This window comes from Xyrauchen texanus, chromosome 48 (genome assembly GCF_025860055.1).
Source record: "Xyrauchen texanus isolate HMW12.3.18 chromosome 48, RBS_HiC_50CHRs, whole genome shotgun sequence".
NCBI lineage: Eukaryota > Metazoa > Chordata > Actinopteri > Cypriniformes > Catostomidae > Xyrauchen > Xyrauchen texanus.
The window spans coordinates 19,036,077-19,060,381 of record NC_068323.1 but is presented as its reverse complement, the minus strand read 5'-3'; the positions used below and the strand labels follow the sequence as shown (position 1 = coordinate 19,060,381).

General features: G+C 42.2%; 1 protein-coding gene across 2 annotated transcripts in view; it reads right to left on the bottom strand.

The window, feature by feature from the left end:
* LOC127639702 (parvalbumin-7) overlaps nt 1–24,305 on the bottom strand; it is a 44,489-nt gene that overhangs the window by 1,282 nt on the left and 18,902 nt on the right. Inside the window, exons 1-4 of one of the 2 annotated variants that reach the window (XM_052121867.1) lie at nt 6,795–6,892; nt 3,169–3,237; nt 1,968–2,100; nt 235–344 (exon numbers count right to left, since the gene is read on the bottom strand). In XM_052121867.1, the coding sequence (XP_051977827.1) occupies nt 235–344; nt 1,968–2,100; nt 3,169–3,229 (304 nt within the window). In that variant the 5' untranslated portion in view covers nt 3,230–3,237; nt 6,795–6,892. Of the gene's footprint in view, nt 1–234; nt 345–1,967; nt 2,101–3,168; nt 3,238–6,794; nt 6,893–24,305 lie in introns of those variants that run through there. The other variant, XM_052121868.1, reaches the window with a different exon arrangement.

Here is a 24,305-nt window from a genome sequence, read left to right as displayed (position 1 = left end):
TCATACAAAGCTGTTGTATGGCTTCAGAAGGGTGCTTTTTGTCGTTTTGGAGCTCAACTGTCAACTGAGTCACCATCCACTTTCATTGCATGGAAAACAGCAGCTTGGACATTGTGCAAAATAACTCCTTTTGTTAAAACAGTTTGCAACGACATTTGGAACTAGGGTGAGGAAATAATGACAGAATTTAAACTTTTGGGAGAACTGTTCCTTTGAGCATGCTAGTTGTTTTACCATCTATGCCAATTTTTCCATCTCCATCCTTGTCGGCGGCAGCGAGGAATGCTTTGGTCTCCTTATCGGTAAGATCTCTGCCATCTGCAGAAAAACCCTTTAGCACAAACCTGACGATGAAAACAAAGAGTTGGGTTAACAAAAATCTGGCAACCCATGGAAATAAACAACAGCTTGCTTACAAATAAAACTGTTGACAACTGTGCATCGCTTGAGAGTGCGAGTTATAGAATGACTTCAAGATAGGAATTTCGGAAATGTACAGACTGTAATCCGAGGTTCATAGTGCATAACCCTGTTGTTGTCTTTTCTGAGACCCAGAGTAGTTGCACAAACATCATCTTACCAAGTTAACAAAACATTTTTAAGTACACTTAAATATATAAAAAAAGTTACAATTATTTAAGTTCCCCCAACTTTTTTTTTTACTTCCTTTGGGTAGACTACAAGTCTTAATTTAAGTGTTCAGACCTGCACCCTGCACTGTTTAGTGATTTCTTTAGTTTGCTGAATGTTAATAAAGACAGAATGAAAATGGGCCAAACATCACAAGAATAATAAACTAATTTATGGATCTTGCACAAAGGATTTTATGTGAATAGCAAAGATGGGCTATGATTTTAGTTTGGGACAGTTGGCGCAACAGAGCTGATGCTACAATGCAACCCTGTGTGATTCAATATTACGTTATATTGCCATATTTTCAGATTTGTTGGCAATACACTAGAATAAACTAAAACCAAGTGTTACATGTGGCATGTGTTCCCGAGTTGTTCCTGAGCTGTGACATCTCATGAAAATGATGTGACTTTGGTACATTTTTGCTAAATGAAAATATTTGGTTCATTACATGTATTGCGGCATTTCCGAGGTGAAATGTCCACTGAGAGGCGCTGAAAGTGAGTTAGATGTTCACCTAAACAGAGGAGGTTTTAAAATAAACAAAACCAACATCCCTACCCAAAACCTTAAACCTAAACATAATCCCTAGTGTCATAAAAGCAAATGCTAGATAAAAAATGCAATTGCTGAAGCATCCATGTCATTTAGTTCAACGCTCCATCAGTTGAGCTACCGCACTTGAATAAGCTTGTGAATGTTGTTGGATATGTAATGTAAATGTTAAAATGTACACTCACCGAGCACTTTACTAGGTACACCTGTACACCTACTAATTCATGTGATTATCTAATCAACCAATCGTGTGCCAGCAGTGCAACTCGAGATGGGCAGAGACTTTCAAGGCTAGAGAAAGAGGCTGACTTACCTCGAGTTTCTAATAGAAAGCAACACCCTAATATCAGTCACTTTTCCCCATTCTGATGGTTGATGTGAACAATAACTGAAGCTCCTGACCTGTATCTGGATGATTTTATGCATTGCACTGCTGCCACACGATTGGCTGATTAGATAATCGCATGAATAAGTAGTTGTACAGGTGTGCTAGTGTTCAGTGAGTAAATTGCCATGCAGTATTATAAAAGTTTTTTGAACACAGCTAAAATGATGTATTTATGGACTATTTTACTCACGATTTATGTTATAGTGAATTAAACTCGTTGTTGTAGCGCCTCTAGTGTTCATTTCACCAAGAAACTGCCACGATACGAAAGACGAGCAACATAAAACTAATTGTACCTATAAAATACATAAAATAGGCTAAATCACATTAGGATGTAATCTATTAAGTGTGGGTTAGGCTTAGGTTAGGGTTACTCTAGAATGTCTCTTACTTTAGCTCCTCCTCCTCAATGAAACCGCTGGCGTCCACGTCGAGAGCTTTAAAGACCATCTTCACGTTCTCAGCAGACAGAGCCTTCAGCCCAATCACATCAAAGAACGTCTTATGGTCAAAGCTGTCCTCAGCTGTTTATGAGAAATACACACACTATAATTGCTGATTACATTTCAGTGCGACACAGTGCTTAAAAGAATGTTTCATGTTCAATACAAGTTCATCTCAGTAGACAGAATCTGTTTGTACATTTACATGCACTTTAAAAGATTGATTTCAGTCTGGATAAATCAATTCATGTTTTAAAATGCAATGTAAGTGTGTTAGTCTTAAGATCGGTACAGCAAGGCCAGTTGTGTTTTCAGTTAATGTGCACACATTATCTTGGCCTGTTAATCTAACTTTGCAAAAATTGTAATGTTAAGATTACATTTGTACTAAAATGTTTACATGACATTTTAAAAAGACAAATGACTGATTATTGTAGTAGAACATATGGTAAGATGTGAAATATCTGATAAGTTGATTAATAGTAGATTAAGATACAGGCCTCTGTAGATCATTTACTATTAAAGTATAGTTACCCTAGATATTTCCCCATAGTAATGAATTTATAACTTTATTTAAGCAGAATGTGTTTCCCTAATCTAAAGTGCTTTTTAATTGGGAATTGGAATATCCACTTATCTCTATTATTAAGATTTATCAATATTACCCAACATCATTTGATTCAGATGGTTCAATTCTTCTTGAATTTTCTTTCTTTTTCATTGTTTTTTTTTTTCCTCTTTAATTTCTGTAATAATAGAATGTTCTTGGCACTAACTATAATAATTTAATATATAGTCCCACTGCTAAAAGGGCCATTTTGAAAATGTGTTCACATAACAAACATTTCTGTACAGAATTATTACAGTAATATAAGTACTTATATTATACAAGATGCACATTTCTGCTTTAGATCCCCCAGAATGCTTTGCCCCATAGACTATGATTGAATTAATTATTCAATAATAATTTATTAAATTTTTTATTAAACAAATTGAGGAACGAGTCCAAATTATTACCAAGGAGCTCTAAAATACAGTGCAAACTGTTACTGTCTTTGCTAATCAATTTGAACCTGGAACACTCTTCAAATAAAACATTCCATTCCAACAATTGTTTTCTCACTTTTCTAAGACCACTACTGAGCTTACCTTTAAATTGATCAATGGCTTTCTTGATATTGTCATCTTTCAAAAGGTCTTTCATGGCCATCTTGACAGCTGGTCAAGCCAGAGAGAGAGAGAAAGAGAAATATTAGGTACTAATGACTGAAACAAACAGAAGGGATGCCAAAATCGTCACGTGTGTATGAATCAACACAAATGTCTCAGTGTGCTTTGAGCAGGGCTTCAGACTGAAAAACTGCCATTTAATCTTTGGCATTTTACAGTGCCATTCATGTACACTCACCTAAAGGATTATTAGGAACACCATACTAATACTGTGTTTGACCCCCTTTCACCTTCAGAACTGCCTTAATTCTACGTGGCATTGATTCAACAAGGTGCTGAAAGCATTCTTTAGAAATGTTGGCCCATATTGATAGGATAGCATCTTGCAGTTGATGGAGATTTGTGGGATGCACATCCAGAGCACGAAGCTCCCGTTCCACCACATCCCAAAGATGCTCTATTGGGTTGAGATCTGGTGACTGTGGGGGCCATTTTAGTACAGTGAACTCATTGTCATGTTCAAGAAACCAATTTGAAATGATTCGAGCTTTGTGACATGGTGCATTATCCTGCTGGAAGTAGCCATCAGAGGATGGGTACATGGTGGCCATAAAGGGATGGACATGGTCAGAAACAATGCTCAGGTAGGCCGTGGCATTTAAACGATGCCCAATTGGCACTAAGGGGCCTAAAGTGTGCCAAGAAAACATCCCCCACACCATTACACCACCACCACCAGCCTGCACAGTGGTAACAAGGCATGATGGATCCATATTCTCATTCTGTTTACGCCAAATTCTGACTCTACCATCTGAATGTCTCAACAGAAATCGAGACTCATCAGACCAGGCAACATTTTTCCTGTCTTCAACTGTCCAATTTTGGTGAGCTCTTGCAAATTGTAGCCTCTTTTTCCTATTTGTAGTGGAGATGAGTGGTACCCGATGCGGTCTTCTGCTGTTGTAGCCCATCCGCCTCAAGGTTGTGCGTGTTGTGGCTTCACAAATGCTTTGTTACCTCGGTTGTAACGAGTGGTTATTTCAGGCAAAGTTGCTCTTCTATCAGCTTGAATCAGTCGGCCCATTCTCCTCTGACCTCTAGCATCAACAAGGCAGTTTCGCCCACAGGACTGCCGCATACTGGATGTTTTTCCCTTTTCACACCATTCTTTGTAAACCCTAGAAATGGTTGTGGGTGAAAATCCCAGTAACTGAGCAGATTGTGAAATACTCAGACCGGCCCGTCTGGCACCAACAACCATGCCACGCTCAAAATTGCTTAAATCACCTTTCTTTCCCATTCTGACATTCAGTTTGGAGTTCAGGAGATTGTCTTGACCAGGACCACACCCCTAAATGCATTGAAGCAACTGCCATGTGATTGGTTGATTAGATAATTGCATTTATGAGAAATTGAACAGGTGTTCCTAATAATCCTTCAGGTGAGTATAATTGCATACACTGTACACCACATTACACACTCTTTTAAACACAAACATATGCAGTTGAAGTCTTGTGAGATTTTGGATTGTGTTTATCTAAAAAAAAAAAAATTATATTTGCATAAAAAACACAATCGTTCACAGTGTTAGGGTGAAACACTTTCTTATGATGTGTTACATTCATACGAGCAGACAGAGAAGTAAGATTGGAGCAGAAGAAATAGAAATAAACCTTGTGTAAATAGTTAGCTTTATGCTAAGCTAAAATGCTATTTCTAGCCATTTTACATGCACATGTTACCATCGCTTATAGAATTAGGTGCTTAAAAATAGAAAAATTACTTAAATTGCTTACCGCAGTAGGGCTTAAAATAAAAATAAAAAAGCCTAAATCACTTGCAGTATTAGGGAAAAATATTTGAATTGCTTAAATACTTTTCATAATTGTGGTTTAAAAATGATATCGCTAGTATTGATTCTGAGAAGCATATTAGCAACAAATTATTATTAAAGGATTTAATTTATCAAGTGCCAGTTAATATTAAAATGGCAAATGGCAATTCATGTTCAAGGTGTTGAACGAAATCCTCCTGCTGCTGTATCAGGTTACTGATAAACCCATTAGTGTCCAAACTCAGGCAACTGCTGTAATGAACACTAACCAACAATGAAATATCAACTTATGATTGCAAGAGTTCCACTCACCCGCAAATAACGTTACAGTATTAACACACTGCAAAGGTGGCATGCATAAGGCATGACAGCTGTGTATGTGTTTGTATGTTTGTCTATTTCAGTGAGGTATGTTTCATCCAAGTGTGTTGGGTTGGGCAGAAAGGCCTTCTGAGAAGAATGTGTTTGCCCTCTTGAAAATCTCTATCCTTCTGTAGTTTGGACTATTTGTGTGTGAGGGCGTGAGATCACAGATTATAAAGTGAGGTGACATTTTATAGAAATCGTTTGACTCACAAAACACAATGTATGACCACATCTGCAGCAGCCAGTTAGAGCCTTGTTGATAAAGCCAGATTTTAAACCGATCTTCACACTACAGGTTCATTTATGAATATTAATCCTTAATTACAAAAAAATTTACATTTCTGACAAACTTTATGCAAATTTGCAACTCATTATTTTTTCCTATGCAAGTGAGCTTGTGATTCACAGCAAATATTTTCTAGAAGTTTGCAGTTCTTCACCAGTAGTGTTGAACCTGCAGCAAACATTTGGCGACAATGAAGAGTTTGCTGCAAAGCTCATTTCATTTGAAAATAATGAGTAAACATTATTAAAAATAATATATATTTTTGTATAATTTGAAGCAAGTTTGCCAGAACTCTTTGCCGGAACAAAATTTGTATTTGTACAACTTGATAAGCTCTTGACAACTGGAAAGTGCAGACATAAAAAATATATGATATAACGGTTAAAGATCATGTTTTCATACCAATACTTCATTGAGCAGCAGGTGTTAACGGCTGCTATGCAACGCTATAAATCACAGAAAACTATTTATGCAGCTGTCGCAACAACATCGCCAACAAAAACTACTATGACAAATAGTTTAAGAGTTACAGTGCATTAGCAACCTGTTTTCCTCCACCAAAAATGGAACGTTTCGAAAACGCTCTCTATCATCACATACTTGGAAAACGATGACTTTGAAGGTGAAAATGTAGTTTCCAAACAAAAACACACACATGGTATAATTACGTTCAAAGATGTCAGGATATGTGAAACAAATAAATGAGATCTCTTTAATGCCTCACATCTGTCACGTCACATTCTCTCAGATGTTTCTCCTGAGGAAAAGACTCTATAGAGTATTGAGAACTCAAACAAGTGCTCGGTTTGCCTGAGATACCAAAGTCTGCCATCAAAAGCCATAGATCTCAATATGAACTCAATCATTCTCATTAAAACTTACCAAAACCAAATTAGCTTTGCTTTTCACATTCATGTAATAACTCTATTTTCTTACTGTATATCAACAATTTTATCATGTCAATTTATTTTCTTGAGGAATTTCATGAGAAACACCTGCAAGCAATGTTGATACCTACTAATTTACAAACATTTAATAGACAACATTTTCCTCTGGGCACAATGCTATAATACCAAGATGAATGAAAATCACCTGCCACTGTCTAAACTATATTCTTACCTGTGTGAAGGGAAAGCTAGCAGAAAGAGAGGGATGAGAGAGTGTGAGAATAACAGAGAGAGAGAGAGAAAGCGAGAGAGAGGTGAGAGATGGGGGTCCACCGGGCATCTTATATACTCTGGCTGACCCTTTGTCTATTTTAGGAGAGACAGGGTCATAACGCTAAACGCAGGAGAATGAAGAAGTGTGTGTGTATGTGTGTGTGTGTGTGTGTGTGTGTGTGTGTGTGTGTGTGTGTGTGTGTGTGTGTGTGTGTGTGTGTGTGTGTGTGTGTGTGATATCACTTTCTTGGTGGCACTAACAAATCAAATGCTACTATTAATAATCAGGCCTCCTTTGACTTCTTGTGACATCACAGTAAATCTTCTGTCTTGCTCTCACTTTTCAGTGTTAAAGGGTTAGTAAGTTCACACAAAAATTCAAATTATGTCATAATTTACACACCCATGGAGCAGAGGAATCCAGCAAAACTTGCAGTAATATACACACCCCTCATGCTATTCTAAACCTATATGACTTTCTTTCTAATGCGATACACAAAAGGAGAAGTTTTAATGAATTTTGCAGGCCGTCTTAAGGAGTAAATTGTGCCTCACTTTAAAGCTTAAAATGGGTGCAAAAGAATCATATAAGTATTTGATGTGATTCTTACATAATCTCCCAAAGGCGTCCAAAACAACCCAAAATTTAAAGCATTTGTAAGTAAAAGTTTGACGCCTGTTGCTCATTCAGGACTCCACGAGAGAAGCTCTTCCAAGCAAAACTGGCTGTTATTTTGTGTGGTTTTCCAGCTGTACACGTTTTGCAACATAGTCTCATGACAACTCATAATACCTCTTACAAGATGGCAAAATCGTAAGATATCCTTCAACAAGGTTTGACATTTATTCCCATAGAGACCCACCAATCAACCAACATAATTTCAAATCAATACAATAAAGCCATCAAATTTAGGCTGGCCTCCTATGTAACACTTATAAGATTTAGGGGTTGGGTAAGGGGTTACACTTTATTGTTAGATTTATGTTTAGGCTGGGGTTAAGCTCAGGAAAAATCCTGAAAAATAGAGTCAAAGCCACTTTTGTCATCTCATACTGTTATTACTTGTCATGAGACTGGGTTGACTTTTTATAATCCTGTTTAAAGACCCTATGAAATCACTTAACGAGCCCAGAATTATTATCTGTGTTGACTTATTCCCATTGAAAGTCCCAAGAAGTTTGGGCAGGACATACTGAATAGCCAATATGCTTTAGTGACATCACAGCAATGAACCAACATTTCCTACTTGCTTTTCGGTTACAGGTGGTATTAGGGGGAGGGACATTCTCATTCTAGAGAGCATTAGATTGGACAAAAATATGTGTAGTGCAAGATAAGTCATCAATATTTTTTGTCCTTTTTCTCGGAAAGGAAAGTCTGAAGTTAATTTAGTCATCTTTCAGGAGTGCACCAGCATATAAACGACCTCAAAGCCAATAGACCTGGACTAAAAGCCAAAAAACTCAACTTAAGTCCAGCTGCTGAAATAACTTTGTCAAAAGACTGACTGATAGTGTATTGGGCCATCTGCATCCGCCAAAAAGAGCAGTGATGGGTTTCACTGATGTACACTCAAGACACTTGATTAAAGACAGGGAGAACCTTCTTCCATATGTTTACATACAACACCAGTGCATGGCAGCTATACACCCTGCGTGATCCCCCATTAAAGTGACACTATGTTAATAAGAGGGTCTGTATCAAAACAGCTGGGTTTCAGATGTCCTATAAATCACTAGAGACTTTCTATAGTCTATTCTAGCATTTCTCCATCACCTTCTTTTCCTCTTTGGAGATCAATACACTACATGGCCCAAAGTATATGTAATGTTTGCAGGAACAAGATGAGAGAAAGAGGATCTAAGTGCAGGCTTTTTAACATAAACTCAAGAAAAATAAACAGTAGAAACTAAAAACACGATAACAGAACAAACCACTACAGCCATGAAAGTTTAAGAACTGACAATGAACAGAGAAAAACACAGGGATTAAATACACAAGGACCTAATGAGAAAACAAGGAACACCTGGGACAAATAATCATAAGAACCAATGAAACAAAGACAATGAAAAGAACTACAATACCCATAATCAAACACAAGACAGGCAGAGAACAATAAACTTACATGGTGACCCCTAGTGGTAATCTAGTGGTCACCAGGGTAACCATTACAGACACCCCCATCTAAGGAGGGGCTCCTGAACACATATAATGCACAAATAATAGTTAATGGGAGGAGCAGGAGATTATGGAGCTGGCAGTTCAGGAGAGCACAGGAGGGGAACGAGAGGAGCTGAAGGCCATGGGTGAATCCGGAGAGACGGCTGGCAGGCAAGATGGCCAAGGCGGAGTGGGTGGAGGGACCGGAGACCGACGTGAACCAGGAGACCAGGGTGGAGTGAGCGGATAGCCTGGAGATGGACATGGACCAGGAGCCCAAGGCGTAGCCAATGGAGGGCCCGGAGACCAGGGCAGACCAGGCGGATGGCCAGGAGACCAGGGCAGATCAGGCGAATGGCCAGGAGACCAGGATGGACCAGGTGGATGGCCAGGGGAGCAAGGAGACCAGGGCAGATCAGGCGGATGGCCAGGAGACCAAGGAAGCAAAGGCAGAAGACCAGGAGACCAGGGTGGACCAGCCAGACAGCCAGGAGAGAAAGGCGGACATTGTGGAGAAGCAGATGACCACTGGTAACCCAGCAGATGGCCATTAGAAGTTGGCAAAGTCCAGGCAACAGGGGAATAAGAGAGCTCAGAAGTGAGAATATCTAGAGGAGGACAGAGCCGCAGGGCACGGAACAGACTGATAGCTTTTGTCTGACATGTTCTGGCCACTGGACTGAGCAATAGACTGGTCGAAGGCTGCTGGGGACTGGACAGGATCATCAATGGTCACAGGGGACTGGACAGGATTGTCAATGGTCACAGAGGACTGTAAAGAATTGTCGACAGCCTCAGGGAACTGGACGGGATCATCGACAGCCTCAGGGAACTGGACAGGATCGTTGACAGCCTCAGGGAACTGGACAGGCTTGTCAACATTCTCCGTGGCCGAGAGTACTGGCAGTGACTGGGGAAACAGCCTCTGTGGCCGGGAGTGCTGGCAGCGACTGGGGAAACAGCTACCATGGCCTGGAGCACTGGCAGTGACTGGGGAACAGCCTCTGTGGCCAGGAGCTCTGGCAGCGACTGGGGAAACGGCCTACATGGCCGAGAGTGCTGGCAGTGACTGGGGAAATGGCCTACGTACGTGGCCAGGAGTGCTGGCAGCAACTGGGGAAATGGCTTCCATGGCCGGGAGTGCTGGTAATGGCAGGGGAATGACCTCCGTGGCCGTGAACACTGGCAGTTGCAGAGGAACAACCTCCGTGGCTATGAGAGCAGGCAGTGACTTTAGAGCAGGAGCCCATCTCCTCCTCCTACTCTTCAGGACTCCATGGCTGAGGACGCTGGCACTTGGACGATGGCTCTGGGACGGACGAGGCTTCGGCAACTTCCTCTTTGACCGTGGCAGACGTTGGCGCTGGCAGTGGCATGGGATTACTGCCATACCCCACAGTGTAAGGGGAGAATGTGATCACATCACATCTGCCTCCTGGTAGACAGGTTTTCACAGGCTTGTTGAGTCCAAAATGATAGCGCAATATCTCCTCAATTGAGAACCTGGGCAAGACTTCAGAACTGCTAAATTGAAGCGAGTTCGAACCCAGATTGAAGCGAGTCACCACGCCACCACAAGCACTTAAAGCACATTGGGCATTCCAAATTGGGGAGAAAAGGGGAGAGAGAAAAAAAGAACTGACAATGAACAGAGAAAAACACAGGGATTAAATACACAAGGACCTAATGAGAAAACAAGGAATACCTGGGACTAATAATCATAAGAACCAATGAAACAAATATAATGAAAAGAACTACAAAACCCATTATCAAACACAAGCCAGGCAGAGAATAATTAAAATACATGGCAAGCCTAGTGGTCACCATTACAGTAAGTTGACACCCAAACACCACACCCATCTATTCAGCATTTCATTTCAAATTCCTTGGCACAACACGGTCACTCTTCTGGCTTTCCACTAGATGTTTGCTCTCATTCAGACAGAAGAGCATGAGTGAGGTCAGACACTGATGTTGGGTTGATAGGGCCTGGCTTGAAGTTATTGTTTTAATTCATCACCACCCTTTGCAGGGCTTTGCAGTTGTGGGCAGTGCTATTGCCATACCAGGCGGTGATGCAGCCAGTCAGGATGCTCTCTACAGTGCTGGTGTAGAACTGTGTGAGGATGTGGTGGTTCATTCCAAACTTCCTCAGCCGTCTCAGGAAGAAGAGGCGCTGGTGAGTCTTCTTCACAACGGCCTCAGTGTGGACGGACCATGTGAGTTCCTCAGTAATGTGGACACCGAGGAACTTGAAACTGCTGACTCTCTCTACCGGTGCTCCATTGATGGTGATGGGGCTGTGTTCTCCGTCTTTCCTCCTGAAGTCCACCACAAGCTCCTTGGTTTTACTGACGTTGAGGGAGAGGTTGTGCTCCTGACACCAGCGTGTCAGAGTGTGCACCTCCTCTCTGTAGGCTCTTTCATCATTGTCAGTGATCAGACCTACCACCGTCATATCGTCAGCAAACTTAATGATGGCATTGGAGCTATGTGTTGCCACACAGTCATGTGTGTACAGGGAATACAGGAGTGGGCTGAGAACACAGCCCTGCGGGGCTCCAGTGTTGAGGGTCAGTGATGAGGAGATGTTGCTGGCCATTCTAACCACCTGACGTCTGCCTGACAGGAAATCCAGGATCCAGCTGCACAGCGAGCTGTTTAAGCCCAGAGCCCGGAGTTTCATATCAAGCTTGGAGGGCACTATGGTGTTGAATGCTGAGCTGCAGTCTACAAACAGCATTCTCACATATGTGTTCCTTTTTTCCAGGTGGGAGAGAGCAGTGTGTAGTGTAGATGCAATGGCATCGTCAGTGGAGCGGTTGTTGCGGTAGGCAAACTGCAATGGGTCCAAAGAGGGGGGCAGAACAGAGCAGATGTAATCTCTGATTAACCTCTCAAAGCATTTGCTGATGATGGGGGTCAGAGCAACAGGACGCTAGTCATTTAAGCAAGTGATTGTGGCTTGATTCGGTACAGGCACAATGGTTGATGTTTTAAAGCATGTGGGGACTACAGACAGGGAGAGGGACAGATTGAAAATGTCCGTAAAAACACCAGCCAGTTGATTCGCGCACCCTCTGATGATGCGGCCCGGAATGCTGTCTGGACCCACGGCTTTACGGATGTTCACCCGTCGGAAGGATCGGGTTACATCCACAACAGAGACAGAGAGTGAATCAACCTCTGTAGCGTCAGCCGCGAGTGCTCTCTCCACGAGGGCGGTGGTGTTGTCCTCAAAACGAGCATAAAATGTATTAAGTTCGTCCGGGAGAGATGCAGCAGTGTTCACGGCGGAGTCTTTATTCCGTTTGTAGTCCGTGATGGTATTAATTCCCTGCCACATACTTCTAGAGTCAGTGGTGTTGAACTGACCTTCAAGTTTGTGCCTGTACTGGCGTTTGGCTGCACTGATTTCCAGGAAATCCAAGATGGTGGCGCGGTAGCATGCAGCGGCCACTCCGGATCCACAATGGTGCTATTTTTGTTAAAAAAGCCCGACTTTTGCAACACATGGACATCGGAGCAACCGGTGTTCGTGTCTACCATCGCCAGACACTACTGAAATATAAGACTCATGCAAAAACCAAGCTGCATGATGACCTGCAGGAGGCGCTACGCGTACTCGGCTTGCTGCGGAGACCAGGCCTCCAGCCCTCGGCGTCGACTGATGCCCGTGGCCGGGGAGAGGGCGTCATAAGCGGTGTGCGAGAGCGAAGCGCTGAAAGAGGGCGGGGGTCCATGCTAGGCTAAAACAAACCCTAGCCGGCCGGCTCTCCGTCTATCCTGCTCTCAAATGTTTGCTCCTGGACAATAAACTGGACTATATCCAACTCCAGCAGGCTACGCAGCGTGAGTTTAGAGACTGCTGCGTCTTTGTTTTCACGGAGACATGGCTCAGCGACAGAGTTCCGGATGCCGCCATTCAGCTAGACGGGCTCGCCTCGTTTCGTGCCGACAGAAATACAGCTCTCTGCGGTAAGACTCGCGGTGGTGGCTTGTGTGTTTACATCAACACGGAATGGTGCAAGAACTCTATGCTAGTCTCTAGTTACTGTTCATCGCTGTTGGAGCTTGTGACTGTTAGATGCAGACCTTTTTATCTACCACGGAATTCACCACTGTTTGCATAACCGAGTTTACATTCCCCAGCGCTAACGCTAAGAAAGCTCTGTGAACTGTATGGGGCTATGAGCGAACTGCAGAACGCTCACCCCGACGGACTGTTTATTGTCGCCGGAGATTTCAACCATGCAAATCTCAAGACAGTGCTCCCTAAATTCCATCAGTATGTGGACTTTGCAACGAGAGGGCTGAACGGCTTGATCTTGTTTACACAAACATCCCAGGCGCGTACGGGCGGAGCCCCGCCCCACCTCGGCTACTCAGACCACATCTCTGTTATGTTAATTCCAGCATACAGACCGCTCGTCAGATGCACAAAACCGCTTCAGAAGCAGGTGAAAACCTGGCCAGCAGGAGCCATCTCTGCTCTTCAGGACTGTTTTGAGTGTACTGACTGGCACATGTTCAGGGAGGCTGCAACATATGGCGATTCTACCAACTTGGAGGAATACACAGCATCAGTGACCAGCTACATCAGCAAGTGCATTGATGATGTCACTTTCTCCAAGACCATCACCACACGCTCCAACCAGAAGCCGTGGATGACTGCGGAGGTGCGCATGCTGCTGAGGTCCCGAGACTCCGCCTTCAGAGCAGGCGATAAGGCAGCCCTAAGAACAGCTAGGGCCAAACTGTCACGGGCAATCAGAGAGGCAAAGCACGCACACGCCCAGAGAATCCACAGTCACTTCCAGGACAGCTGTGACACGCGGCGCATGTGGCAGGGCATCCAGGCCACCACCAACTACAGGACAACATCAGTTGCCTGTGACAAAGATGCCTCCCTTCCAGATGCGCTGAACAACTTCTACGCTCGGTTTGAAGTGCAGAACGACGTGATGGCGAGGAAGTCCACCCCTTCTCCCAACGACCAGGTGCTCTGTCTTACCACGGCAGATGTGAGGAAAACTCTACGTAGAGTCAACCCACGGAAGGCTGCTGGACCAGACAACATTCCTGGCAGGGTGCTCAGAGGATGTGCAGACCAGCTAGCAGATGTTCTTACCGACATCTTCAACATCTCTCTGAGCAGTGCCGTCGTTCCAACGTGCTTCAAGGCCACCACCATCATCCCCATACCAAAGAAGTCTTCAGTGTCCTGCCTCAATGACTACCGTCCTGTCGCACTTACACCCATCATCATGAAGTGCTTCGAGAGGCTCGTCATGAGGCAGATTAAGACCCAGCTTCCCCCCTCACTAGACCCACTGCAGTTTGCGTATCGTTCAAACCGTTCAACGGACGATGCCATCACCACAACCTTCCATCTGGCCCTCACCCACCTAGACAGTAAGGACTCATACGTTCGAATGCTGTTCATAGATTTCAGCTCAGCATTCAACACAATCATTCCCCAGCACCTGATTGGAAAGCTGAACCTGCTGGGCCTGGACACCTCCCTCTGCAACTGGATCCTGGACTTCCTGACTGGGAGACCTCAGTCAGTCCGGATCGGGAACAGCATCTCCACCACCACCACACTGAGCACTGGGGCCCCCCAGGGCCGTGTGCTCAGTCCACTGCTGTTCACTCTGCTGACTCATGACTGTGCAGCAATGCACAGCTCGAATCACATCATCAAGTTCGCCGATGACACGACCGTGGTGGGTCTCATCAGCAAGAACGACGAGTCAGCATACAGAGAGGAGGTGCAGCGGCTGACGAACTGGTGTAGAGCCAACAACCTGTCCCTGAATGTCGACAAAACAAAAGAGATGGTTGTTGACTTTAGGAGAGCACAAGGTGAACACACTCCGCTGAACATCGATGGCTCCTCTGTGGAGATCATCAAAAGCACCAAATTCCTTGGTGTTCACTTGGCGGAGAACCTCACCTGGTCCCTCAACACCAGCTCTATCACCAAGAAAGCCCAGCAGCGTCTCTACTTTCTTCGAAGGCTGAGGAAAGCACATCTCCCAACCCCCATCCTCACTACATTCTATAGAGGGACTATTGAGAGCATCCTGAGTAGCTGCATCACTGCCTGGTTTGGGACTTGCACCGTTTCGGACCACAAAGCCCTGCAGAGGATAGTGAGGACAGCTGAGAAGATCATTGGGGTCTCTCTTCCCTCCATCAAAGACATTTACAAAAAACACTGTATCCGCAAAGCAACCAGCATTGTGGACGACCCCACACACCCCTCACACAAACTCTTTACCCTCCTCCCGTCTGGCAAGAGGTACCGAAGCATTCAGGCCCTCACGGCCAGACTGTGTAACAGCTTCTTCCCCCAAGCCATCAGACTCCTCAATACTCAGAGACTGGTTTGACACACACGTGTCCTGAGTTGCAGTTTAATTATTGTCACTTTATAACTGTCTGCTACCTCAATAACTGCTATATGCATAGAACACTATCTCATAGTATGTTATGTTTACATTTTTAGAAACTGTCATCTTTTTGCACTACTGAGTACTGGTCGGCGCTGCACTGTCTATTGTCCTGTTCATTGTCAGAAATTTGTTGTACTGTCCCGTACTTTTTGCACGTTTGCACGTGCACTTTATATAGGTACATATAGGTATTTTATATAGGTATTTTATTTCGTTGTGTTGTCTCATGTGGTCCTGTGTTGGTCCTTTGTTGTTTTTATGTAGCACCATGGTCCTGGAGGAACGTTGTCTCGTTTTGCTGTGTACTGTACTAACTGTATATGGTTGAAACGACAATAAAAACCACTTGACCTTGACTTGACCTTGACCTTGATAGTGTTACGGAGGGCATAACTGGCTTGTTTACGCTCCTCCGTGTTAGAAGAATTAAAAGTGGAGGACCGCGCATTGAGTGCCGCGCGAACCTCGCCGTTAACCCATGGTTTCTGGTTGTGGTATATCCGTATTGATTTGGTTGGAACAACATCCTCTACGCACTTCCTGATGAAACACGTTATGCTGTCAGCGTAAACCTTGATGTCATCATCAGAGGCGGACCGGAACATCTCCCAGTCCGCGTGATCAAAACAGTCTTGTAGCGCAGAGTCTGATTGGTCCGACCAGCACTGGATCGTTTTGAGGGTGGGTGCTTCCCGTTTCAGTTTCTGCCTATAAGCAGGTAGAAGTAGAATGGAAGAGTGGTCCGATTTGCCAAATTCAAGCATGAACACATCTTCTCTCACGTTTGCTTTGATAAGGCCTTGCATCTGAGCATGTACTGTGTTTGATTTTGTTTTGTTAAACAAGCACCATTTAAGCACAAGGAATAACTTCCTTGGTGTATATACCACTTGCAGTTGAAAAGAGCAATTCAACTCACAGTTCACAGATGTTCATTTACATCCAACATTTTGAACATGATGATTTCTCAGCTCCAGAGGTATTATGGGATCGTAAAGTGTCCAGTCGATCCAACTTCGGAAAAAGTATCAAGCCGGAAATAGTAGATCATCATTGTAGAGCATCCGAGAAAATCTCGCGTACTGTTATGAATACTGAGGATTGGACATTCTACCTATTTGCATACTGTTTTGGGCATACTACTGTACACTGAAAATATTTTCAATACAAGTATGTCTGTCTTGTTTTCCTGTAAAATTATCAAACATTCTTAATGCGTGATTTATTTTACGTGAAGATTTTAAGTCTTGTTTTGAGAGAAATCTAACCAAATCTAGTAAGATAAACACTTAAAACAAGAAGAAGAAGAAAAAGCTGTTTGTCAGTGGGGTTAGAAAAATAAACTTAATTCAAAAGGAAAAGTTTATTTTTCTTACCGCTTTGGCAGGTTTTTTTTTTTCTCGTTTAAGTCTAAAGTTCACTTGATTTTGTCAGATTTCTCTTTAAAACAAGACCTAATATCTTGTGCCATTTTGCTTGGCAAGTAAATAAATCACATTTTAAGAATGTTTAGATCATTTTACACGAAAACAAGACAAAAATACTTGTTTTGATTTTTTTTTTTTAAGTGTATAGTAGGGAAGTAATGCTGTTCTGGTCCCGAGGAAATTAGGGAGTAATTGCGTTCACTCCAAGATGCGGGGTTTGGTCCTGAAGTAACCAGGAAGTAATTGCATTTACACTGAGACTCGGGTTCTGGCCATGTAGGAACCAGGAAGTGATCACGTTCATATAAACAAATGTGAGCACGATTCTGTGGTTATATTTTTGCTCTAAGATTACATTTTTACTAGTGGTTAGGTTTAGGGTTGGGTGGCAGATTTAATAATTTCTTGGTATACACTGTATGTCACTTACAGTCGAAAAGGGCAGTCCAACTCGCGGTACAATGCCGTTCTTTTACATTTAGAATGTGAAGTCTCCTCAGCTCTAGATGTATTATGGGATCGTAAAGTGTCCAGTCAATTCGTACTTCAGAATCTCAATGGAAATAGTTTGTCATCCGTGTATTTCACACTTACTGTTTTATGAATAGGATTCGGACATACTACTCCATTGTCCTACCTACTGTTTTTAGCATAAATTAGGGAGGTATGGATATTCAGATGCAGCAAGTGTATCTGGTCCTGTGGAAACTAGGAAGGAATTGCATTCCCTAGTAAATGTAGGTTCTGGTCCAGTGGGAACCTGGAAGTAATTGTGTTCTCACCGAGATAAATGTTCTGGTCCCGTGGAAACCAAGACATAATTATATTCACTATGAGATGTGGATTCTGTTCCTGTGGAAACCAAAACGTAATCACATTCACACCAAAACAGGGGTTTTGGTTTTTGTATAAACCAAGAAGTGATCGCGTCCCCTCTGAGAAACTGGTTTTGGTCCCGTGAGAACAAGGATGTGATTATGCTCACTCCAAGATGCGGGTTCTGGTCCCGTAGGAACCAGGAAGTTATCACGTTCACAACGAGACATGAGCTCTGATCCAGTGAAAAACAGGAAATAATTGTATTCACTCAAAGACATGGATTCTTGTCCTGTGGAAACTGGGAAGTAATCGAGTTACTAGCCCCATGGAAACCTGAAAGTTATCTTGTTCAGTCCAAGATGCAGGTTTTGGTCTCGTAGGAACCAGGAAGCAATTGCATTTATGCCGAGACACGGGTTCTGGTCATGTGGGAAACATGAAGTGATTGTGTATACGTAAACGGCGGTGAATACGATCCAGCATGATTACATTTTATTCCGCTGGCATTAAGGTTTAGGGTTGGGGTTTGGGTTTGGGTGCAAATTTAATCAAATATGCATTCCTGTTGACTGTACTGTATTATTTTCAACAAAAAATTCTCACAATGAGCCCATACTTTCAACAACACTTCCAAATTAGTCCAATGGGGGCAGGGATTTAAATTTCGGTAAATACAGACCGATTTCAGCAGCAGAACTTATACAGACCTACTGTTGCTAAATTCACAGTGTTTGTCTGAGATCAGATGTCTGTATACCTGATTTTATGCACCTGTTTGTTAGTAATGGGTGTATATGAAGTTAATTAGAAAGGTGTGTCCTCATACATCTACTGTACAGGCTGACAGGAGGTCTCATGTATCTTTAGTATATTTCGCGGAATACACAATCTATACATCTCCCATACACCATCCCACATATTTTTCACTGTTGAACTCAATTTATCGTTTTTCCACTGCTAGTGGCACTCAAGACCAGGGGCCACAATCATCTTGGCACTCTCTGACAATGTCAGGGATCTGTGTGTGTGTGTGTGTGTGTGTGTGTGTGTGTGTGTAGTTTGCTTGTGCATGTGCCCATTTATTATTGTGTATATTTTATATATTGTAACTTTTGGTCACAATGTTGCCTCTGGATTTATATAGACATGAAGGTGAATGAGTGTGTGTGTGTGTGTGTGTGTGAGAGAGAGAGAGAGATAGAGAGAGAGAGAGAGAGAGAGAGATTTGGAACAGCACATAATGGCTCCTTATTTATCTGTTTTTAAATATCAGTTAAAACCCCATAATAATATTTAATTGTACAGCACATTGGTCAGCGGTTTGTTGTTTTTAATTGTGCTTTATAAATAATTTGTTGGTGTGTGTGTGTGTGTGTGTGTGTGTGTGTGTCTCATCTTGCAGCTCTCGCAGTTTTTCTTTGAAAGGGGAACTCAGTCATGTCATCCCAGTTAGCTGATGTGAAGTACTCACAGCATAAGCACACACACACACACACACACACACGTTGTGTTTCCATGTTTTATGGGGACTTTCCATAGACATAATGGTTTTTATACTGTACAAACTTTATATTCTATCCCCTAAACCTAACCCTACCCCTAAACCTAACCCTCACAGAAAACCTTCTGCATTTTTACATTTTCAAAAAACATAATTTAGTATGATTTATAAGCTGTTTTCCTCATGGGGACCGACAAAATGTCCCCACAAGGTCAAAAATTTCGGGTTTTACTATCCTTATGGGGACATTTGGTCCCCACAAAGTGATAAATACACGCTCACACACACACACACACACACACACACACACACACACACACACACACACACACACACACACACACACACTCACTCTCTTTTGTTTTCTATCATGGTGGGGTCTACATTGACTTCTATTGTATTTATACTGAGCTAACAATATTTTCTATCCCCTAATCTAACTCTTACCCATAAATATGACCCTCACAGAAACCTTTTTGCATGTTTCAACATTAGTATCCTTCAAAATCTTATAGGTTTGGAACAGGTGAATAAACAATGACCGAATTTCCATTTTTCAACTGTTCCTTTTAACTTTTTTTTGCTGATTTTAAGCAAAGGGCAAAGCGTTGAGGTAATGTTTAATGAAAAAGTAAAACAAAAGTAGTCCTGAAGAGTCTTCCTCTCTGGGATTCCCTTTTAACGCAGCACTTCCCATCTGTCAGATATCAGAATACTGTCACTGTAGCTTGATCTTGACCACATGACTGAGATCCTCCCTTTCTGTACTGTATGACCCTCTGTTCTCTCATTGTGCATGAGTGTTTCACTATTTCTAATGTGCTCTTACATTACTTTGCCTCAGCAATACCTAAACAAATACAGACACACAGATGGGTCTGTGGAAAGAGGGAAAAACAGAGGCAGAAAGAAAGATGGAGTGAAACAAAGAGACAGAAATAGACAGAAAATGAATCCACAAATGGACTATCCTTATGCTAATAAATGAGGAGTGATGAGAGGACCCAATGGGGAGGTAAAGATAGTGACTGGTCAGAAAGAAAAAGTACTGTGGCACAGTGATGATTTCAGATAGTACTACCATGGCACTTTAATATATACACCAGGGTAATGTATGGTATCCATTTTCACATTCAGCATCATGGTTCTTAAATAGTAAAACAAAACAAATTCAAGGTTACAATGAGGCATACAATGGAAGTAAATGGGGCCATTTTGGGGGGTTTAAAAGGAAGGAATGTGAAACTCATAATTTATTAAGCACTTAAATTAATTCTCCTGTTAAAATTTGTGCATTATTTGAGCTGTAAAGTTTCGTTTTTACAGTCATTTTAGGGTTTACGATTTTACAGCTGTACGTGGTCATGGCAACAAAGTTAAGAAAAGGAGGGACAAATCAAAATAATTATTTGTGGTTATCAAACATTATGCCACAAATGCTGTCGAATGAGCTTAACTTGCATTAAACCCGGAATATTCCATTAAGAACCCAAAACTTCCATTCATATAATCGTATTGCTGTCTAGAAGAAACAACTGAGATACTGTATTAAAGACATCTCATTTGTTGCCCACTACTTTTGTAGAGTGTTATAGTATGAGGAAAATAGTATGGCAAAGCTGGCCATTTGATAAACTATTTCCTATCAATCTATTTCAAAGTGTGGATAAGTGCATTCTGTTGAATATTGCCTACCAACCGTTGTGTAAGAGGAGAAGTATGTGAAAAGGGGTTCTGTCAAGTGGGTATCCAATTTTATGATGCCATTGTGTGTCCCAGAGTATAGTGTAATGTCTTTCTACATACTCATTGTGCTCTAGCAAAGCACTAATTTGCAAATTAGGACTCAAAGCCCAGCAAGAAAGTAGGTAAGCTAGGACGTTTCATATTTAATACTCCATTTTAAGTATGCTTTCCAACGTAAAGCAGATTTGCAGTGATCAGCAAAATCTGCTGTTGATATAGTCTGTCCGAAGGTGCCTCAAGCAGGTGGAGTATTACACAAGAGAACAGGTGCTCTGGAGTCCTTGCAACTGTGAGTGTGTACTTGCTTAGCTGTGGTTTGGGGACAAATTTGTACACAGTTAAATAGGAAAAAAGAAAACCTCCTTTAAGGTACATTTTGAGATGTCCTCATTTGGAAAAGCGATAAGTCTATAGTTACAGACTGATCTCACTGTGACTTCGGAAACAGGAGGTTTACTTTACTTGACCTAAACTCTTAATGAAATTCAAAAGCACTGCCCCCAGTGGCCAAAGTGGAAAGTGTTTTTCAACATGTCCACAAGGAGGCACCAAAAGCGAGTTGTAAAGCAATCTGAAAAAACTGCTATATGCAGTGGAGTGGTCAAAGACGTCTCTATGACGCAAGTGTTAAATGACCAACAATTAAAAAAGAGAGCAGAGGGAACACAAGAAAGCGTCCTGTGTGAATGACCCCAGGACCTGTTAATCCAAGTACATAACGCTCTCCATAAAACATCTGTGGATAAGAACAAGCCCTGTCAGTCAAATCTTTACACTCTCTTTCACTCATTCTCTGACAACATATGTGTGAACAGTAAACACATGCATGAATGTAACCTGTAGGTTTAGTTTTCAGAGGGTGGTGGTGGCCTCTGGCCTTGAATCGAGATCGTTACACTGTCGCTATATAGTAGCAATGTGAAACCTCACACACATAATATATCAGACTCAATCCATGGAGCTGAAAGGAAAAAAACACACACACACTCACACACACACACACACACACACACACACACACACACACACACACACACTGCAGCTGCCGTAACCTTGAACTAAAATGTGGTGTTGGGTGTACATATATGATTGCAACGTCGTAAGGTCCACTCTCTTGGATTAAAACTGCCTTCACATGGTTGACATTCCCAGGCTTAAGAGACATAAGAAGTACATTTATAGAGGGATAGTACTACACAGCACAGTATATACAGAGTATATTAGTTCACAGTACAATACAGATAACACAGCATGACTCCAGACATGGTTGGCCTGGACAAAAGAATGCTTGAAATTTCATAAAATATATTTACTCAATATCTAAAAATACAGAGCTGTTACATTTAAACAAGAGAAGATACAGGAGAATTTATCCATTTTCTTTTGTCAATTTGTAATTCTGTACGTTCTCTGTTTTGTTTGCTGCCACCTAGCGGACAATCATGACCACCGCACTCTCAATCCTTCACAATCCGTTTATTCTGGTGATGTTGCTGGTGCAAAAATGATATTTTTCCACTTTTAAAACATTTATGATGAAATTAATATTAGTTTTGACAAATATATTTCAGATGATGAAGAAAAAGCAGTTTTTTCTACATAAGGCAGTTTGTCCATATTGACCTACCAAATACTACTCAGTTTGTCTCAGTAAGCTTCCTATTATTGGACACTTTCATGTGCAGATAACTAATTTCTCATAATGTTTTCCCACTTTTTTCTCCCAATTTGGCATGCCCAATTCCCAATGTGCTTTTAAGTCCTTGTGGTCGCATAGTGATTTGCCTCAATCCGGGTGGCGGAGGACGAATCCCAGCAGCCTCTGTGCCTGAGTCCGTCAACCCACGCATCTTATTGCGTGGCTTGTTGAGCACATTACCACTGAGACATACTGAGTGTGGAGGCTTCACGCCATCCACCGCGGCATCCATGCTCAATTCACCATGCGCCCCACGAGAACAAACCACATTATAGCGACCATGAGGAGGTTACCCTATGTGACCACTGAGAAAAGAGTGTTATGGATCTTAACCCTATTGAGCTTTTGTGGGATCAGTTAGACTGTAAGGTGCGTGAGAAGTGCTAAACAAGACAGTCACATCTATGGCAAGTGCTACAGGAAGTGTGGGGTGAAATGTCACCTGAGTATTTGGACAAACTTACAGTTAGAGTAACAAGGATCTGCAAAGCTGTCGTTGCTGCACATGGAGGATTTTTTGATGAGAACTCTTTGAAGTAGTTTAAGAAGTTCTGAAAAACTAATTTCAAATTGTAGTAATTTTTCCAGTTATTAATGTGCTGACTTTACATTGTGATCAGCTGAATGCCACTTTGGTGAATTAAAGAAACAATTTCTTTCCATAAGAGCAAAACCTGTACATTATAACAAACTTTTGGCCACCAGTGTATGTGGTCAGTCTCGGGTTAAAAAGTCGACTTGTGGCGCTGCATCTAGCTGTTTCAGCAAAGTACGCATTCGGTGTGAACCACCCCTACCATTTTTTTTTAACGAATACCTTAATTCAGTGTTAAAACGTTTATGTGAAGATTTAGCAAAATGCAGATTAAAGTGCGCGTCATGAAAGCTGTTTATGTGCAGCGTTAATATTACGCCGCAGCAGGGGCGGATCTAGAAAAATATTTATGGGGTGGCGAGAGGGGGGCAGGAATTTTTGAGGGGTGGCAACATATGGCAGACTTATACTTAATTTAATCACGTTTATCACAGTTTGATGAGAAATAGTATGTAAACACTACAAAAGGGCACAGGCTGCCATTTACAAACTCATACAGACAAACTTAATCTCATGCAATCAATGTCTTGCAATTGAGGTTTCATGTGAAACAGTTCATATTAGGAATAAGTGACCATACAATGTGATCTCACTTAATAGGAGATAGAAGTATGATTGAAGTAAGGGCATTATCACCGGAAAGGCATTAAGTCTCTTGCCGCTCTGGCGTCATCTCGTGCTGCATTCAGTGCAGTCGGACATTGGAGATTCGCTCTCGTAAATTGTCAAATTGGCCATAACTTTTAATTCTTTGCTGCCAACTGGGGTGGCAGCAGGGGTGGCAAGGTAGCCTATTTTAGGGTGGCACACCCCGGTAGATCCGCCCCTGCGCCGCAGGTGAAATCCTCTCATTTATAATCTGACTGATTTCTGGGCCAAGTGAAAGACAAAGATTATACACGACGAGAATAAACCAACAGAAGGTTGGCATGATTTTGATACTTCAATATTAAAAGTTTCTTTCTTTTTAAACCATGTTAAATCATTTCTACCTGTCAGTTTGTGTATACATTTTAAGGGGCGTTCACACAGTACTGTTTTGCGTTGCGTCAGCGTGGACG